At 43.5% G+C, this 18590-nt stretch overlaps 2 protein-coding genes across 3 annotated transcripts in view; one reads left to right on the top strand and one right to left on the bottom strand.

Moving 5' to 3' along the window:
- The window catches only part of smtnb (smoothelin b), a 47305-nt gene extending 34689 nt beyond the window's left edge, over positions 1–12616 (top strand). Inside the window, exons 11-21 of one of the 2 annotated variants that reach the window (XM_083979895.1) lie at positions 6766–6951; positions 7166–7241; positions 7465–7497; positions 8295–8474; positions 8678–8740; positions 8855–8936; positions 9024–9191; positions 9286–9412; positions 9558–9709; positions 11247–11424; positions 12478–12616. In XM_083979895.1, the coding sequence (XP_083836021.1) occupies positions 6766–6951; positions 7166–7241; positions 7465–7497; positions 8295–8474; positions 8678–8740; positions 8855–8936; positions 9024–9191; positions 9286–9412; positions 9558–9709; positions 11247–11394 (1215 nt within the window). In that variant the 3' untranslated portion in view covers positions 11395–11424; positions 12478–12616. The remainder of the gene's footprint in view (positions 1–6765; positions 6952–7165; positions 7242–7464; positions 7498–8294; positions 8475–8677; positions 8741–8854; positions 8937–9023; positions 9192–9285; positions 9413–9557; positions 9710–11246; positions 11425–12477) is intronic. The other variant, XM_083979896.1, reaches the window with a different exon arrangement.
- A 1594-nt stretch (positions 12617–14210) lies between these two features.
- Positions 14211–17072, bottom strand: selenom (selenoprotein M). Its single transcript, XM_083979581.1, has 5 exons — positions 16850–17072; positions 16012–16047; positions 15787–15821; positions 15589–15667; positions 14211–14927 (listed from the first exon to the last, which is right to left on the bottom strand). Exons 1-5 carry the CDS (start codon positions 16943–16945, stop codon positions 14697–14699), a joined length of 477 nt encoding a protein of 158 aa, XP_083835707.1. The 5' UTR covers positions 16946–17072; the 3' UTR covers positions 14211–14696.
- Between the last annotated feature and the right edge of the window lie 1518 nt (positions 17073–18590).

An 18590-nucleotide genomic window follows, 5' to 3' on the forward strand; every position in this document is an offset into this window, starting at 1 on the left:
GGTTGCAAAAAGTAGCACATTAGGCATGACTGTGTGATTTCACCACTGAACTCAGTAGCACTCAGCACTCGCTAAACTGCATGCCGTCATATAGACTTAACATGAATGCCTTCATTAATAAACCACAGGACTACGACTTTAAGTACGTTTCTTGACATCTTTCTCCCTCTTGGTCGCAGCTGATATTTCACCTGCATCTGCCAGAACTGCTTACGTTTTATCTTTTATTTATTTTTTATATTTTACCTTTATTTTACCAGGCAAAACATTAACATTAAGAACAAAATTCTTATTTACAATGTTGGCCTGGCATTTGTAGGGGTAGGAGAAGAGGGTGTAAACAAAACAAACATTAAAAGACATTAAGCAGCGATTTAAAAAAAAAAAAAAAGAAAAGATGGAAAAACTGTATCTGATTGTACTAAAGCATTTACAGGTGTCATTAAGAATAGCCTTTAGACGGCATTTGAATGCAGATATAAATACAAAACCATCAAGTTTTAATATTTTTTGTAACAGGTTTCAGTCATTTGATGCAACAAATGAGAGGGATAGTTGTCCAAAGCAAGACTTGGTTTTGGGGATATGTAGTGTGATATAGTGTGATGATTGTGTGTTGTATTTGACTGTTGATACTGGAGACAGTAGCTGGCCTAAATATGGAGGTGAATGACCTAGTTTTATAGATGAGTGTGAACTAGTGAATACTACAGCGAGTGTGTAAAGGAGGCCATTTGACCTGAGAATTAAACAGACAGTTGTGACTTCTGAATGGAGCATTTGTGACAAGTTGAATAGTGGAGTGATAGATTATGTCCAATTTATGGGGAGTTCCTTTGCATATGTGTGGGTAGTTTGTATCCCCATAATAAAACAGGGGAAGGATGCTCTTTTCAACTCACACATTTGGCAGCAGGTGTGTATAGAAAACCAAGTCTTACTTTGACCTTTGATTGTAACATGTTCAAATAATTCTCGGTATCTGTAGACTGTTACCTGTTCAATAATGGTTCTGTCAGTTGTAGTAATGTCCATGGTGGATGAAGGAACCTTAAATAGACAGAGCCTGAGTGACTTTGTTGATGAGATTGTACAAGCGGTGGCAGACGGTGTTGGTTAGCATCAACCTGGGGGGGCGGGGGGGGGGGGGCAGCTTGGTTACTTTCAGACTGATCCTGAGACCACCTGTTCCGACTTTCCCCGGTTTAGTCGAAGTTCAATGTTGAATAAGAGGAGGCGACATGTCGGGGGAGGATACGTCTCCTTCATTTTACAACATTGGTCTATGTTCATTATAGCATGGGGCAATATGTGGTGTAACTCTAACTGTAGCTTTTCCTATTTAGTGTTGTTGATGGTTGTTTATTGACCACAGAGGTTCCTGTCTGGGACTCTGATCTGTTTGGGTGGTCCAGACTTCTCCACGGTGGTCCAACCTCAGAATTCACAAGATTCGCTGTTTGCTTTGTTGTATTTTTTTAGATTCCAATAAAACATGTTGATGCTGATATCATCAGCTCTTACTGGGGATTGTCTTTAAATTACAATCTGAGATTCAACAGAGAGAAGCGTTTTAGTTTAAACAAACAATGGAAAGACTCCAAAACAAAGAAAGACAAAGTGAAAGACTAAGTAAGGAGACGTTTAAAAGAGAAGGGAAACTGCCCTGTGTTGTTTATTATAAAAGAGAGAATAAGACAAAGTTAATGGCAAGGTCAAGATGCTTGCAGCGCTTCAGGGCCGTGATGAGAGTTCATTTCAGACAGGTGAAACAGGCAGCTGATAACTGAAGTAATCACAGCTGCTCCTGCTCTTCTCAGCTGTCGGTCCGTGCCGACTACCGCATTCAGCCTTGGAACACAAATACAAGTAATACCTTAGCTTTGTAACCAGGGTGATGACAGCACGGCCAGTATCTGTCCTGTAGTCACAGTAGATTAATGCCAGGCTTCGGGTTACACTTGGAGAAGCGCTGCTGCGTGAACGTGGACGCTCAGGCCCACGGTCAGTGACAGACTGAGTCTCACTGTCACACAGAGGAATAGGGACGCCATTGTTTACAGACTGCTGTTCTATGACGCATGCTGGCCAACCCAAGCGGTTTACATGTCTCTCAGATCCGAGCCTGGTCTGCAGAACAGGGCGCAAACGGGGGAGAATATCTCTGAGATCGTCTCGATGTCTGGATCAACTTACACTGATTTTAAAACCTCTGTCTTGTTCCTTCTTTATATTTCCTTAACAGATGTTTTCCCCTCATTGTCTTCTGCAGACAGAAATATCTGCGTTGCTTTAGTTTGGAGCTCTGCGGGTATTTCGAGAGCTACTAAAAATAACCTGTGCAGCTTCACAATAGCTGCTGATACTGTCACAAAGAGGAGTTAAAGAGTGATGAAATTTCATCCAGTTCTTGTAACCACATCGGATCCACCAAAATAATCAGTAACACTATCCAGCGGAAAATAATGTGTGTTGATTGTACTCCTAGTCTCTATTCGTCATGCTCCTTCTTTCTACATCACTGTGCTTTAGTGCTTTGATCCACGGTGAGACTGAAGCCATGTCCTTCTTGGGTTTTGACCCACTTTCACTGCTGACAGTCACGTTTCTCTGCACTTTCCCTTGAGGCCGGAGTCTTTCTGGGAACTGTTTTGCTTACCTGTAAGTCCCAGGAGAGATCACTGTTGGCCTTTGTCACATTGTTCTCCAATGAAGGCCAGTCCTGTTTATTTTGGACTTGCATGATTAGTGTTGAGTGTGTATGTGGTTTCGGTAGATAAATAAAAATAAAAAATGATAGTCATACAGTATAGATATTTATAGAGCGTTGTTCCGTTTTGCTTGAATTTCGCAAAAAGCAGTTTAATGCTTGAGATGTAGCAGCATTTTACCAAGAATCTTAAGGTTCATCACTTTTCCTGTGAGGTTTTATGCTGCAGACTACATTCAGAGAAACAGTATCTTAAGCACCACTTGTTTCTCCTGCATGCCTATAAAGCTTCAGCAGGCGTTTAAAAATATACCCGAGCATTTTATAGTAAGAACAATACAAACAGCCTTGAGTCAGTGCTTTAAAATATCCTAATTTAACACAGAAAAACTTAAAGCTTCCACATAAGCAGCTTAAGTCTTGCAACTTTATCAATAAAACACAGTCCTGGAGGCAGTGTTGCTGGTAACATCCTCGTCCACAGCTGTAGAGAACTGGGCCCCTACTCCTCGTCACTCATCACCCAGTCTGCTTCGTCATGGCCCGAAACACTTTGACCTTCATGGACTGATCTTCCCTCTGAAGGTCTGTATTGAAGTCACAGTCATGCAAAACAACCGACCTGATCAGCTGAGGCTTGGTTGCATTTTGTGAGAAAGCAGAGGAGGAGAAGAGAAACACTAATGTGTGACTCTTTCAACTGAGCCCAGGCTTAGAGCCACATCTAAACCCCTCTTTGCCTGCCAGTCGAGGTGTGAAGGACAAAGGCTCTAAATAAAATGAAAGTTGAAAGAGGGAGGGGGAGGGTTTTCCAAATTGTTGCCATTGCCATTCCCCCTCTGGCCTCCGTCAGTGCCCCAGGACTGACTGTGTCAGTGGAATAATGGCGGGGCAGGAGATAAATAGACATGTCCAGGGCACCTGGAAATAAGGAGGCGGAGCCACTGTTGCCTGGGAAACAGTGTTTCTTACTTTCTCATTGGCTGTCAGGGCGTTATCCAGTAAAGAGTGGAGATTTGCTGGTGGTATAAAGGCCTTGCATTGTTTCTCAGGGAGACCGACAGAGAGACCTCACCTCTGAGGCAAAGGACGCAGCTTTCTCTCATTTAACACCCAATTTAAGTTTTTGGGAGATTAAATCGGATTTAAACTTGAGGGATTTTGACCGGTGTAACACTGAGTGCAGCTGGTCTGGCCATGCCAGGAGTCAACCTGGACTTCCTCCCAGCCTCGCAGGCTCCAGAGGCTTTGGGCAGCCCCGACAGCGCTTGTGCCGAGTCCGGCCTGGAGGAAGTGATCGGAGATCTGCTCGCTCAGGAGGAAGCTCAGAATGAACAGGAGCAGGAGAGCAGTGAGGGGAAATTAGAGTTAACACTGCGGTGTGCTGTTGGAGAGATCCATACTGACCTGCAGGCCTTTGGCAAGCGAGTGGATGCTCGTTTGGAGGTATCTGCAGCTCAGGTGGTTCCTCTGGCCGAGGCCATTGTGGTGTTGCAGGAGGAGAACCTGAGGCTGAGGGCTCAGCAGGAGAGGCTGGTGAGGCGAGTGGAGGCCATGTGCCAGGTGTTGGGGTTACCTGATCCCTCACTCCATGTGCTGCCTGGCAAGGAAAGCTCTCCCCCAAATCTTAGTGAAAGCAAAACTCCATCCAGTGATTGTCCGACCTCATGCAGCACCCCCCAGGACACTGCACTTGATGCACTACATGACAGTTCATCCTGCTCTCCTGAGGATTCACCGCCCAGGGCATCCCAGGACACTCCAGCTGACACTCTTCTGGATGCTCCATCAGGTGTATCCCTGGAAACTGCACCATGTCCTCAGGACAGCACACTTCAGAGATCAGAGCCCTCACCTGTCCCACACCCGCCCACCTTTGCAAGCCTCCGTTCGCTCTCTGCTCCCGCTCTGATGGCAAACATTTCTTGTGATGACAGTGAGGTACTGCACTCTGTTAATGGTTCTGATCAAAACCTCCTTCCATTCAGATAAGATGCTTAAAGAGCAGGTCTTTTGTTCCCATGTTGACAATAGCTGTGAATCAACTGGCTATTAGTTTTACATCAGTGACACACGTTAATGTGCATTTTGACCTCTGCCCCACAGCTGTCCACTGGTTTTAATCTCACATTATGTTCTCACTTCATTTTGAAAAGGTTTGATCACCTTAGCTGTCATTCAGCTTTGACAGCTTGTATTTATGTGGAGGAGGTTTTCCAGTCCTGTAACACCACGTGTTTCCAATTGTATCTTGGCTAGCACCCGTGTGTGTCTGTGTGTCTACATGTGTGTGTCTGCACGCAAGTGTTCTGTTGAGTGGATACACTTCCTGGTGGAGAAAAAAAATCACCCCATTTAAACAGTAACAGTGGCCCTGGTCTACAGTTTGCCATCTATAACGTTCACTTTGGCAGTAACATAAACTTGACATTAGATGTCTTTAAAAGGGAGTTATAAATTAAACAGCTTTATTTGTCTGGCTTCAGCAGTAGGAGGGGATTTAAGGTCTTGTGTGTCGTCCCTGGACTTGTTTGCCATATGCTCTCTTGGATTCCCACAACAAACCCTGTTTGTGTTTTGTGTGTGTGCACTCGTGACATTTCGAGGGATTTTCTGTCTTTGCAACATTGTCTTCTGTTGGCCAGAGTTAATATTGTCTAATCCTGCAGAGACAGCTGGGTCTGCCAATCAGCTGCTTCGGTATAGGTGATGATGGAGCTCTCTTATGAGACTGTGATAATGAGGAGTGACCTTTCTGATTCAGTTTTTTTCCCCCTTTGTCTTTGTGCATTGCCCCTTTTGTCCACTGTGAGACAAGAAGTAAACGAAAGGAGCCGTTTTAGATGATGACTCATGATGACTCATGATGCTGAATAATATACTGCAATGTAGTTCAACAACATCAATGGGGCACTAAGGTTATCTGGGATTTTCTCACCCCACACACACACATTCCCTCTTTGCCTGACTTGGAGCCCTTGTTTGGCTGTGTTGTGTCCCAAAACATTCCTGGTCGGTCAAGTGCCTCTCAGTCCAGCCTGTCCCATGGGTCAGAACTTTGTGTCCAGAAAAGTCTTAAAACCAGGGGCCACCCGTGTTTAGTGTGGCTGTGCTTGGCAGCGTCCCTCCCTCCCTGGTGAGGCCTGGCCGGGCTGCAGAGAGGAGCACCGATAGGGTAGATATAGTGTGGACAGGGACGGGGCCAGCTGTCTGAGCTATATCTGGACCTAGACTCACTTGCGACAAATGCATGGAAGTCAGAGCTACAGTAGAGGCTATAGTCTGCCACAAGCATTCAGCACCTTATGTACATTTAAGAGGTGTTTTTCTATAGGATTTATAGACACCCAGAATATGCTGCAGGATACTTCTGCTTCCTTCTGCTCCTGTGCTTAGCCCTGCAGTCACATACATACAAGGGAGGATGGCTTTGGATGTTTTCCCTCAGAGATTATCTCTGCTAATGCATTATTCCCATTTTACAGCCTTGGTGTTGTGCCATTCCTGTCACATAAACTCATGGTTCGCAGCAGCTCGGTATCATTTAGACACTCCTTGTATCAGTCGCACTCCATGAACTAAGTGAACAGTAACTTGGCAGAGTTTCTCTCACTCTCATTTGCCTACTGTCACTCTCTGTGTGTCATGGCTGGAGGGTGGAGGGGATGGAAGAAATGATGAGATATGGTGAGAGGGAAGTCTGGGTACAAAAGGAGATTATAAGAGGGAGGGAAAGATGTGAGCTCTGCAATCTTCATCACACACTCAGACCGATTGTGGCTGCTGTGCGTTTCAACCTAAATCCTCTTGTGCCTATTGCATACTAAATGTCAGCAAGCTGTGGTTATGTTTTTTTTTATATCCTCGCCCTGGTTTCATTAATGCTGAACTTCAAACCTGAGACCCTGTTTGCTGGAGCTCTCAGATGCCAATTCACATATATTCAGCTAAAGTGACGGTTTTACGTTTAAATTTGAAATCTTGCGCAATAAGATTTTGCCACTCTGTCATTCTTTACGTCTTACTCATGATGTGTGTGTTTGTGTTACATGCAGATGGAGACAGAGCCTGTCATGGCCTCTGAGCCAGTGTTTTCATCCGGACCGTCTGTCCAGGTGGCGTGTCAGGTCCCAGCCATCCCCAACGGCTCAAGCGTTCAGGCCAAACCCGACGAGCGTTCTGGAAAACTAACTGCTGAACAACTGGCTGCCATCGAGGACGAAGAGCTCCTCGACAAAATGGTACTTCACAGACAAGTTATAATTCTGGATTATTTGGATGTAAAAACACTTTGCAACAAACAAAACAGCTTCAGTCTATTATTCATTATTATATTTTGCAAAGCCACAAATTAGTGTTATGTTAGAACTGCATACATGAATAGAGCCAAGCTAGTTTTTGTGAGGAATTGCTGTACCTCTCATTGTTTGTGTGTGCGTGTTTTCTCTTACACAGCTCGATGAGTCAAAAGACTTTGAGGAGAGGAAGATGATCCGTGCAGCCATGAGAGACCTTCGTAAGAGAAAGAGAGGTAACGGCATAAAGAAACTCCTCTCTCTGTTACTCTGACCACATGAAAGTTATTTTCCTCCTTTTCATTTTTTCAGTGACTGCTGCCTTCCCTCAAACATTGAGAGGCAGACATGCTGCCTCATTACAATAATGAGTTTTAATTTACATTTTTGCCTCTCGTGATCATCAGTACCTTTTCTGTCTGTTCTTTATACATTTGAAACAATCCATTCTGCCCTCAGAGGCCACGCTGGGATGTACTCAAGAGGAAATAGGTAGGGCAGGTTGGTGTGCAGTGTGCATTAGCAGTTGATGTTTGCCTGCATTTGTCTTTTTGTGTGCACCATCTTGTCACTGTCAGACCACTACTACTTATAAACAGTTTATCTCTCAGTGGATGACAAACGATAAGTTTGGATTACATGCATGAATTTGTGTCTTTTGTGGAGTGTTTCACACTCACTGTAACATCTTCCACTCTGAGCATTATTGTGTTTTGCAGTGAGCACCCACCATATGGTTACTTCAGGCGTCTGGCTGCACCTAATTGGATATCCTGGATCTGATCCTACTATCTTTAAAGTGTATCCAGTTACAGTGGGCATGCAAAAGGGCCAAGACTGCACATTCAGAAATATGTGTGTATGATTAACATTGCACAGTGTTTTAAAATACATGTACACATGAGGTAAAATCTGGACATAACAGTGCAGGTTTTAATTCTATTCTGGACACTTCTGAACTCGGAGCAGCCGTCCACAGGGGACGATCAGAGTGTGTTTGCTGTCTTTGATCTGTGATGGTTGCACGGTACATATTGCTTGGCAGCTTTGACTCAGCTGCAAGCCTCCCACTTGCGGGCGTTTGAGTGTTTAGAGGAATTTTACAGCACTGTGGAAGGAATCCTGAAATGTATCGCCTCAAATTTGGAAGCTCCATTTGAATCCATCTTTGTGGCAGTCAGATGAGGTGCTGTCAGTTTGTTTAAGACCTCTTGTCCTCCTCCTACTCTTTTTCCACTGACATCACCTCCCCCCATTGTCTCCTCTAACCTCTTTCTCTTCCACTCCAGACCAGAGAGAAAAGGAGCGCGACGTGCGTCTGCAGGAGCTCCGGCAGCAGAGAGAGGAGCGTTCACAGAAAGGTCGCGCCGGGGTGGGAGCAGGAGAATCGGTGATGAGGAAAGTGGAGAAGTCGGCGGATGGCTCCACCCTCAGTCAAGTTACAAAGACGGACCGCTTCGCCCAGTCTGGTACTTTTTTTTCTCCTCCTTTTTCTTCCTTTTTAAGCTTCTTTCAACCTTTCTTGAACTTGTATTAAAGCAATGAAGTCAACAACGAACAACTTCTTCATCCCCCCTTTTCTCACAGACGTGCATGAAAACAAAAACATATGAAGCTATGAACAAAGTGTAACAGAATGAAAACATAATAATTTAATTGTTTGTGTGTCCAGATAACGGAAGCAGATCAACACGTAGCACTGTTGTCGAGTCCAGTTATGTGCAAAAAACAGACAGTGAGTCATTATCTTGCTCCGCTACATCGTTGTTATATAATTGTTACAGTCTTATCAACAATATCATTTATACATACATTGACTTATCATGACATAACTATGTTTGCGTTTCAGGAGGGACACTCCAGTCAAAATCGTACAGCTACAGCTCGTCTAGTTCCTCTTCCTCCTCTAACACAAGCAAAAAAGTTGGCAGGTGAGTCATGAAACATCAGTGAGAAAAAGTAAATACTAAATTCTCGCACCTTCACAAATGAACATGCTGGATGTGTTGCCGCCGCAGCGTCTTTGATCGCGAGGATGACACATCGTCTCGCAGCGGGAACGGAGGGATGGAGCGAAGGCAGGCGGAGAGGCGCAAGGAGCTGATGAGGGCTCAGACTCTGCCAAAGACCTCTGCCATGCAGGCCCGCAAAGCCATGATAGAGAAGCTGGAGAAGGAGGGAGGCGGGTAAGGATAAACAGAGAAGGCCGTGCTACCAAAGAAAGAAAAGGAGCAGAACAAAGCATGTAAATATTAACACAAACTTGACTTTTTCTTCTAGCCCTGGAAATCAGGCGGTCGCCAAGGTAAACAAGGTGCAGCGGTCCACCAGCTTTGGTGTACCTAACGCAAACTCAATCAAGCAGATGCTGCTCGACTGGTGCCGCGCCAAGACCCGCTCATATGAGGTGAGGCATCACGACCCGCTGCGCATCGAGAGCTCTTAAGCTGAACCTGATGATTAAGACGAGATAGGCTGTGATAATATTTACCTGCACTGGGAGTGTTTCCATCAGCGTCTCCATTATCTGTTTTATCTGTCTTGTCCATCAGCACGTGGATATTCAGAATTTTTCATCCAGTTGGAGCAATGGCATGGCGTTTTGTGCCCTGGTGCACAATTTCTTCCCCGAGTCCTTTGACTACGACTCCCTGAGCCCCAGCAACCGCAGGCATAACTTTGAGGTGGCCTTCAGCACTGCAGAGTGAGTACAAACAGAAAGACACGTCTGTCCAAGTAACGCGCACTAACCACTAACCTAACATCGGTTGGGCCGTTGTTAAATAAAGAAACCATGTCAACTGCAGTGAACTTTAGTTTTTTGCCAAGACAGGCAGAGACAATGAGACAAATAGATTTATGTGGGTGAAAGAAGAAGCTGCTCCGGGATCCAAATCCCTCCTTCCAGCCTGAGATCCTCTCTTTGAGTTGTATAGGTTTCTCCAGTCCTTCTCTCGTTTCTCTGTATAATCCATTTCTGACCTTTATCCGAAAGTCGTTCTTTACCAACATCTTCCTGAACCTGAAGCCGGAGACGGAGAACACGTGGTAGTTCCTCCACTGACGTCCGAGTGTTAACTTTGTCTCGCAGGTCTCTCCCAGGTGTATCGAGCCCCCTCGAGGCTGCGTGAGCCTCTTTACTACTCTAATAACTCCGCCTCTAAACCTCCGTCTGTCCTCTACTAAGAGTAACCGCTGTGACACCCCTCGTCTGCTCTAAACCCAGAGACCCATGAGCAAAACCTCCCCAAACAACCACCAGGTTAAAAACCGGACGACCTCTCTGCTGTACCTCCCATACTTTATCCCTCCTTTTTATTTATTTTTTTATTCCCAAACCCTCTTCTTTTTCTTTTCTCTTCCTCATCCCTCTTGCATCACAGCACTCTCACTCGTGATGCCCGTCCACCCACGTGTGTGTGTGTGTGTGTTTGTTCACATGCTCCCCGTAGGATAATGTCCATGCTGATGTCTGTAGTAAGGAGTTACATTCACCCAACCACAGCTCTTGTCTTTCCACCTTTTTTGTGTTGCACCGTCACTCACTTCCCCTGGCAGTTTGCTGTCATCTGGAATCCCAACACACACATTCACCCGCTCTTACACCCACACACACACACACACACACACACACATTCATTCCTGTGCACCAGTGTGTTGTTTATTTAGAGTCACCATATGGTTGTATCTTTGTGTGTTTTTGTTATTTTGCAGAATCCTTGTTGTTTTTTTCATTGTGTTTAGTGTGACAGAACGTAGTAGTATTGAAATGGCCAAAAGTCTCTCTTGTCTTAGTGCACAGAAAAAAACAACAACAAACAAAAGGGCTAAATGAGCGTCTCCCGGCGCTCGTTAGACGTTTTGTTTTGACTCATGTATAAGTGTGTGTGCCACAAACTGTTTGTACTATGATGTTCATGAAGCATGTCAACTCATGGATATATTTGTGAACACAGAGAATGTAATGTTATTCTTTCTTTTTTTTGTGTCTTCTCTCTCTCTCTCACTCTGAACCTTTTTACATTTGGCTGCTCACTGCTTTATCTTTTTTTCCCCCTTCCTCCTTCCTTTCTTTCACACTCTTTGTCCACTATCTCTGTCCTGTTCCGTCTGTCTCTTTTTTTTATCTGTATTTCACTCTTCGTCCTTCCTGTTTGGGCCTTTCTATCCTTCCTCTCTCCCCTGTCCTCCGTCCCATTTTTTTTCTCCCTCCCTCCCCTCCCCGCTGGGCGCGGCCGCAGGAAACTAGTGGACTGTCCCCAGCTGTTGGATGTGGACGACATGGTGAAGATGCGCGAGCCAGATTGGAAGTGTGTGTACACGTATCTGCAGGAGTTCTACAGGGGCCTGGTGACGAAGGGCCTGGTTAAAACCAAAAACTCCTCCTAGAGTCGCACCCCACCTAAAACTGAACACATGGTGAGAGAGGGGACAAATCTATGAAGGAACTTCACTTACAGACATGAAGGGGTGTAGTGTGTGTGTGTGTGTGTGTGTGTGTGTGTGTGTGTGTGTGTGCGCGTGTGTGTGTGAAACTGCATGTTTTGATCAGCTGATGAAGTTTATATCAAACGTGATGGTTTAGAAAACTCCTTTATTGGTTACATTTCGACATTTGATCCTTCATGTAAATCTGAAGCTATTGAAGTCCAAAGTACCAAACATGGTGTGTGTGTATGTGTGTGTGTGTGTGTGTGTGTGTGTGTGTGTGTGTGTGTGTGTGTGTGTGTGTGTGTGTGTGTGTGTGTGTGTGTGTGTGTGTGTGTGTGTGTGTGTTTGTGTGTGTGCGCGTGCACGCTTTTCTGCATAGCCAGACTATGGCCCAGGCAGAGAGCCAGGACCATCTGCAGCTCCACACTTAAAAAGGAACTGCTGCATCACAATGTTTCAAACAGAGGGGTTAAGAAACAAAGCAGAGAATTGGAAGAAATGCTGTGTCGTCCGCTGACGTTTTATCATGCGTGACTTTACAGGTGTTTATTCAATTGGCCCATAAAACCTTTTTAAGAAACTGTAATAGCAGAGCACAGAATGACCGCTGTCTAGGTTTTCTTAAACAACAAAATTGATGTGAGGTTGTTGACATTTATTTTGTCATGCAAGAAATTCAACCCGTGCAGCTCCTGTTTCTCTGCTCTTTGTTTGTATATGACGTCTCAGAGGGTTTACACTACAGTATGTGGAGATAACGCCACCTGGTGGTCACTCACATGTAAAGTCTGTTCACATAAAGCCGTTTATTGAAAGGCGGTGCAGCAGTGAAGTGTATTTATAAAAGGGCTTTTAAAGAGCTTTCCCACACAGTGGTTTATCATGAGAAAGAACCTTATGGATGATTCATTATGACTAATCATTATGATTTGTAGTTCTAAGGAGAATATCCTCCTCCGTACTCCCTCTGTGGTCTACTCCCATCCCGCCTCTTCGTCCCCCTCTTTCTCATACATGCCGTCTCACATGTCTATTCCTCAGGACGTACGCCAACTGCATGCCTCTGCTGGAAGTGGAGGACATGATGATCATGGGTAACAAACCCGACTCCAAGTGTGTCTTCACCTACGTACAGTCCCTAGTCAACCATCTGCGCAGATACGAGATGTCCATGGGTCGGCCCTGTGACCTCATCCCCAACCCCTGACCCCCTCCCCCGGCTCCATCGTCAGCTGATGACTGCCTCTGCTCTGAGAGGCTTCGGTCACAGACTTGCACATCTCCGAAGGGCAAGTTGGGGATAATGTGTGTTTGTGTGTTTGTGTGTCAGTTTATCTGTGTTGGCAGTGGTTATGTGTGTATTCATTATTTCAGTTCTCTTCTGGACACACACTGTTAACTCTAAAGATCAACATCCTCTTGCAACAGAGCACCAAAGTTTTTATAAGACTACCTTTTTAAGCTTTAACATTTTTACATACATTTTGTACTCAAACTCAGCATTGTATCAGGTAATATTTAACACAGAGTAGCTGTGTCAGTATGCTAGTGTACTGCAAAACAAGAGAAATATTTTCAATAGTTCATAGCATATATTATTTATATTTATTATATATGATATATGTTATATATTTTTTATATTTCCCCTTTAAAATATTGTAGACTTACATTTTTGTAATTACTGTAATTTGTTCCTGTTGTTTTTGCTAATCCTACTGAAAAGGTAAAATATACTCCAATATATGATGCATTATTTGGTTTTCACTTCGGTACTTTTTAATTTTTGTTGAACTCTTGTTGCTTGAACAGTTAAGTTCATTAAGTTATTATTAATTTTATGGTGATTTAATCAGTTAACATATTAGTATTGAAAGCACGAGCACAGGGATTTTTCTTTCTTCATTATTCAAATGGATTCAACATTGTTTTGACAAAGGTGTCCAGCATGTTTTGTTTTTTTAAATCCAGGTATAGAGAACACAGTCTTGCACAGGTTTGCAGTCTGATATTATACAGCTGAGTTGTGTCGTTATTGTGTTTCTTACGGCTTGACTGACGGCGTATATAAAAACAACCCGAGTATCACTGCCACACCCAGCCAAACACACTCACACACAGCTTTTAGAGGGCTCCTTATTTATGCTTGGATGGATTTTTTAAATATATATATATCTCTTTTTTTATTTTCTTAGTGTGTGTATTATACTTTAAAAAAAGTTTTGTTTAAAGTAAATCATTAAGCTCAAGCTACAACGATGTTTGGCGGAACTGAATTGGGTTAGTAAGCTTAATAAGCCTGATGAAAACTGGGTTTGAGTTTAAACCTAAGTAATTATGACTCAACACAACTGCCGATTGTATATTGTACAACGTGGCACTAAAGAAAATTTTTTTGGAATGAAGATTTCTGTTCTGTTGTAACTTAAGGTTCCTCTGAGAAGATGTCTAAAATTTGGTGACGGGGCTGATTTTGGTGAAACTTATTTCTTCCAGCTCTGTTTGCTTAGATTTAGAGAAATTATTTGATAATTATTCCACTGCTGACAAACTGAAAAACAAATACCTTCCACCAAGCAGTGACTGCTGTATATAAGAGCTCAAACACGTTATAATTTCATGTTTCTGTGCACCACAGTTAAATGTGAATTAACATTAAACCAATTTGAGAAATGAATGTGTTTGTTTTGTATTGCTGTTAATCCTCTCATGAAACTGCACCCAATTATTCCAAGAGAACATAAACATTGATCACAACAGGAGCCAAAAAATGACTTTTTTTTATTTTTTTTTTTATTATTATTTTCTTATTTTACTACGCTTCCACTTGAATCCTTTTGTGTGAATGAGTCCAGCCCACCAGAGCACACTGCATCAACCACAGGCCGGTCGGACGATTTTCAGCCTGGGGCTTCATTCTGTTTCACAGTAGGTTGGAAACAAGACACACAAGAGAACTCAAGAGGGGCGTAGGTCCTGAAGACAGCTGACCCAAAAGACAAAACATAAACACACTTCCAGTCTTTGTGTGGGGAGTAGAAAAGAAACCACAAAGTAGAACAACATGTGCAAATTCAGACTGTGGACCTTTTAAAAGGTCTTTGGCTGATGCTAAGCCTTCCCAAGGACTGATCCATGACCTGCTGGTCTGGTTCTGAAATGACAAACATTTGTGTCATTAACTCCAATAACCAGCTGGTCGTGGAGCAGCGATGGGGGAGAGTGGTACTGTTATATTCCTACTTTTCTGATAGTTATTAAGGTTATAGGTCAGTGTGCTTGACTTCTGCATTGGACTCTGAGGACGCGCTCTCTGTGGCGAGCGAAGAAGTGGAGGGATTGTAAGACGGGTCGTCTTTAAACGGGCTGTCTTTGGCAGGAGAGAAGCGAAACTCTTCTGGCACCTCGTCCTCAGGCTCAGCCTTCTTGTAGAAACCCAGTTTCTCCAACAGATCGTTAATCTCAGAGCGGGTCATGTCAGACAGACCGATCCGCTGTGGAGGAAGCACACAGGTTACAGGATGTAAATTTACTTTTCTGTCCAATATACAGCACATTCAAATATGACAGGTGAACACTGATGGGTTTAAAATGGCATGCTTTAATTATGAAAGGAAATAACTATAACTAAAGATGATGAGTCAAATGACTGTATGGAGAGAGGTTGCTTATTGTGATGAGTCCCCCAAATAATTAAAACCTTGCTTTACAGTTCCCCTCAGCTCTGAACCAGCTAAAGATATTTCCCTCAGGAAGTAGTTAAGAAAAAAAAACTGAGCAAAATGACGGTGAGTGTATATTAAAACCTCATATTAATGCTTGTGTTGCTATATATCAGCTGAGTAGATGCATAGGCTGTTGTTTGCAACCATCATTTGAAAAACCCCTTTAAAGAGGTGATGGTAAATGGGTAAATTAATAGTCTACTGCACCAAGGTGAGCAAAAGCATGGATTAATCCAGTTTTCAATTGCATCAATTCAACAATTAATCATGCACAATGCCCCCATGTGTTGAACTTAGACTAGACAACAATGAATGATTGATGATTTCCATTTGCATGGGCCGATTCTTCAGAAAAAGCTAAACCTATATACAGTATATATAGCAACACCAAGACTAAGTATGCACACAAATATTAAAAATTGGGACTTACATCCAGCTCTACATAATAGTGGTTCAGGAGGACAAGCTCAGGATCGGCCCCAGGAATGTGCTTCATCACCAGGTTGTGGCTGAGGAAGTGAGAGTCAAGAAGTGACACCAAGAGAAAATGCCATGTTTTGTTTTGTTGGCATGTTTTTTAAGCAGACATTTTTAAGAGTAACAGCGATATACTCAAATAAAAGGATACTAAAGAGGAATATCCTGGACCACAAAGGCTTTGACCTGCGGACAGAGAGGGACAGGGCTGGTTTCAGTGACAGATCTGTCAGGGATTATGTGAAAATCCTAAAATGTCTCTCAGACAGCAAACACTTTTAGGGCAGGGATTATACTTCGATCTGCCTCTGACGCCGGCTTTCAGTGTGTGTCGTCCGTTCTGTTCCTGTTGATTACATAAGAGAGGCTGACTTACCTCTCTGAGCCTGTTCAGCTGTCATCCACCACAGGTCTGAGGAGACACAGAACAAAAGATGGAGGGAATTGTTACCAGCAGTATAATAAAAGATTATATAATAAAAGATCATTTCATTGACATATTATGGCTGCTGAAATGTGCATTTCTGTTTTCCGTCATAGTCGCTCCTTTGTTACAGTTTGGGTTGAGTTCTTTGTTCAAAACCACCTTTAGCACGTGTTTTTCATTCTCCTATCACTGAAGTGCTGCAGCTCCTGCACACAGCACAGAATTAAGTAGACCTCTGGGAAGGACGCCTAACCCATTTTTGCAGAAATGTGAGACTTTGGTAGGCCTATACAGTAGCCAGTATGACTAACACAACAATAGCATCAGATAATTTGCTTTTCTTCAGTACTGCTGCTGGCAAGTTGGTGATTGGGTGACACCCTGGGGGAGAGACTGCATGGTTTCTTACAAAAAGAAGGGTAGAGTTTCAGAAACTTTTGTGCAGGACTCTTTGACCTATGGTAACAGATCCCTCTCTGCTTTAAAACCACGTAGAAGCCTCTGTCGTACACAGTAGTTTACTAGTTTTCCTGGTTATTGCTATAATGAAGAGGAAATCCAGTTTACACAGGTAGTGTCCTTGGTTTTGTAGCATGAACAAATGGAGAGGCAAACACCTCTCTCCAGGAATCACTCACGCATGCGCCCAACACGAAGATCAGTGGTGGTGGGGGGAAAGCGCATCCATTCACATACTTTAAACTGATCTCTGATCCATAAATAGTCATACTGTAAATAAATTTCAGCCCCGTGTCATGAAGCGTGGTATGAGGAAGCCGTAACGTACCTCCACCCTCGCTCTCGCCAGCCCCTCCAGTTTCTTCAGGTCTACATCGTAGGCCGAGGCGCAGTGAAGGAAACCGGCCAACAGGACCAGCCACATGATTTCTGCCCCCTCGGATCGGATCACGGACCGGGACTCGTTCGCTCTGCTGCGGGACCGATAGACTACCTGCAGATGTTTGAAGGTAACTGAGAGAGGGAAGAGGAGGAGGGGGAGGAGGGGAGATGATGTGCAGCTATGTCACGTCCGGACATGCCACGTCAAATATTTCTCTCACAGGAGAGAGAGAGAAAGAGGCGGAGAGGGCGCTCATTGGTTATCAGAGAGATCCCCATCAAGATACAGTTAATCCCGCAGGTTTCATTACTATCTATGTTTAATTCTCGTAAATGTTAGAAGAAAAGAGACTGATTAATAAAAACACAAAACAGGGATCTGTTGTTGTTACTGTAATAAAATAACATTTTTATTACACAAACATTATTGGATAATCAGTTGACATGAAGCTATAATGGAGGATTTAGTAGCCTAAATTCATTTTAAGTTCACTGACACACTTGTTCCTACAAAACTTCAAAGATGACTGACAGAAAATGAATCTATATCTAATATGATGATAGCCTACCTTATAGGCTTGGAAATTCCTCAGTTTAGCTTATATGCATGATCATATTACATTGTCTATTCTATTTATTTCTAATAGGTAAACACAGCTGGATTCCCGTTTCAGCACAGGCTCTATGAAATAGCCTACTAAAGGGGAAACCTGGGAAACCTGGCAAACTATGATAAAGGACTTGGAGGATTTCAAAAGCAGTTGAAAGAACATAGATCTGAAACAGGTTTGAGTTGCAAAAGAACAGGAGGACACACTGAATCATGGAGCAGCAAGGAATAAAGTACCATGGGAACAGGTTATGATACATGAACACTGACCTATATACCGGACAAAACCTCAGTTGTTGTCCATGTGATTCAGAATGGAAGTGGAGGGCAAACCCATACAACACTGCTTATAGGCCTACATGTACATGGATACAAATCTCTACTTTTTATTATAATGCAGCGCTGGAAATGCCTCTGTTTTATTATGAAGAACATAAACAATAAGGTACGGATGGTTACAGTCAGTGTTCACTGTAAAATACTGTATGAGCTGGGTGCAGTAGCTACATAGGTAGTCGGTATGTGCAGTAGGCCAAGTGTTAATCGCATCCTGCTATTTAATTCACCTCCGTCCACCACCAGTGGCGCCTTGTTCCCTACATTTAGCCCACTGTACACACACACACACACACCCGCTAGGATAGTGTGTTTTGAGTCATTAATTTCATAAAGGCCACACGCATTTAAGAGGTCATGGAGACTAACCCACAGGTGTTACCAGGGCAACATTATATCTCATGGTTTTGTCTCAGTGTGGAGGTGTAGTAGCCTCTAAGGATGATTAAAAGGTTTCCAGTCCAATTTGTGGGAGACATAGTGAACAGAGACTGATTCTTTTGTGCACAGATCCTGTCTTCAGTGCTGCTGGGGTTTTAAAACCATGACATGTAGAAGCTCTGTTCATCTGACTACTAGGATCTGGTGACATTGTTCCTCTGACTGTCACAACATTTTCACACTCACATTTCTGGAACCTGTTCTGCACGCATGAATCTATCCCTGCAGTTTTATTTTGGGGTGAATCTTGATTCTGGAGAGAGGAAAACCTCATGGGATCCCCCTGTTATAGTGTAGTGAC

This window comes from Trachurus trachurus (genome assembly GCF_905171665.1).
Source record: "Trachurus trachurus genome assembly, chromosome: 9".
NCBI classification, from domain to species: Eukaryota; Metazoa; Chordata; class Actinopteri; order Carangiformes; family Carangidae; genus Trachurus; species Trachurus trachurus.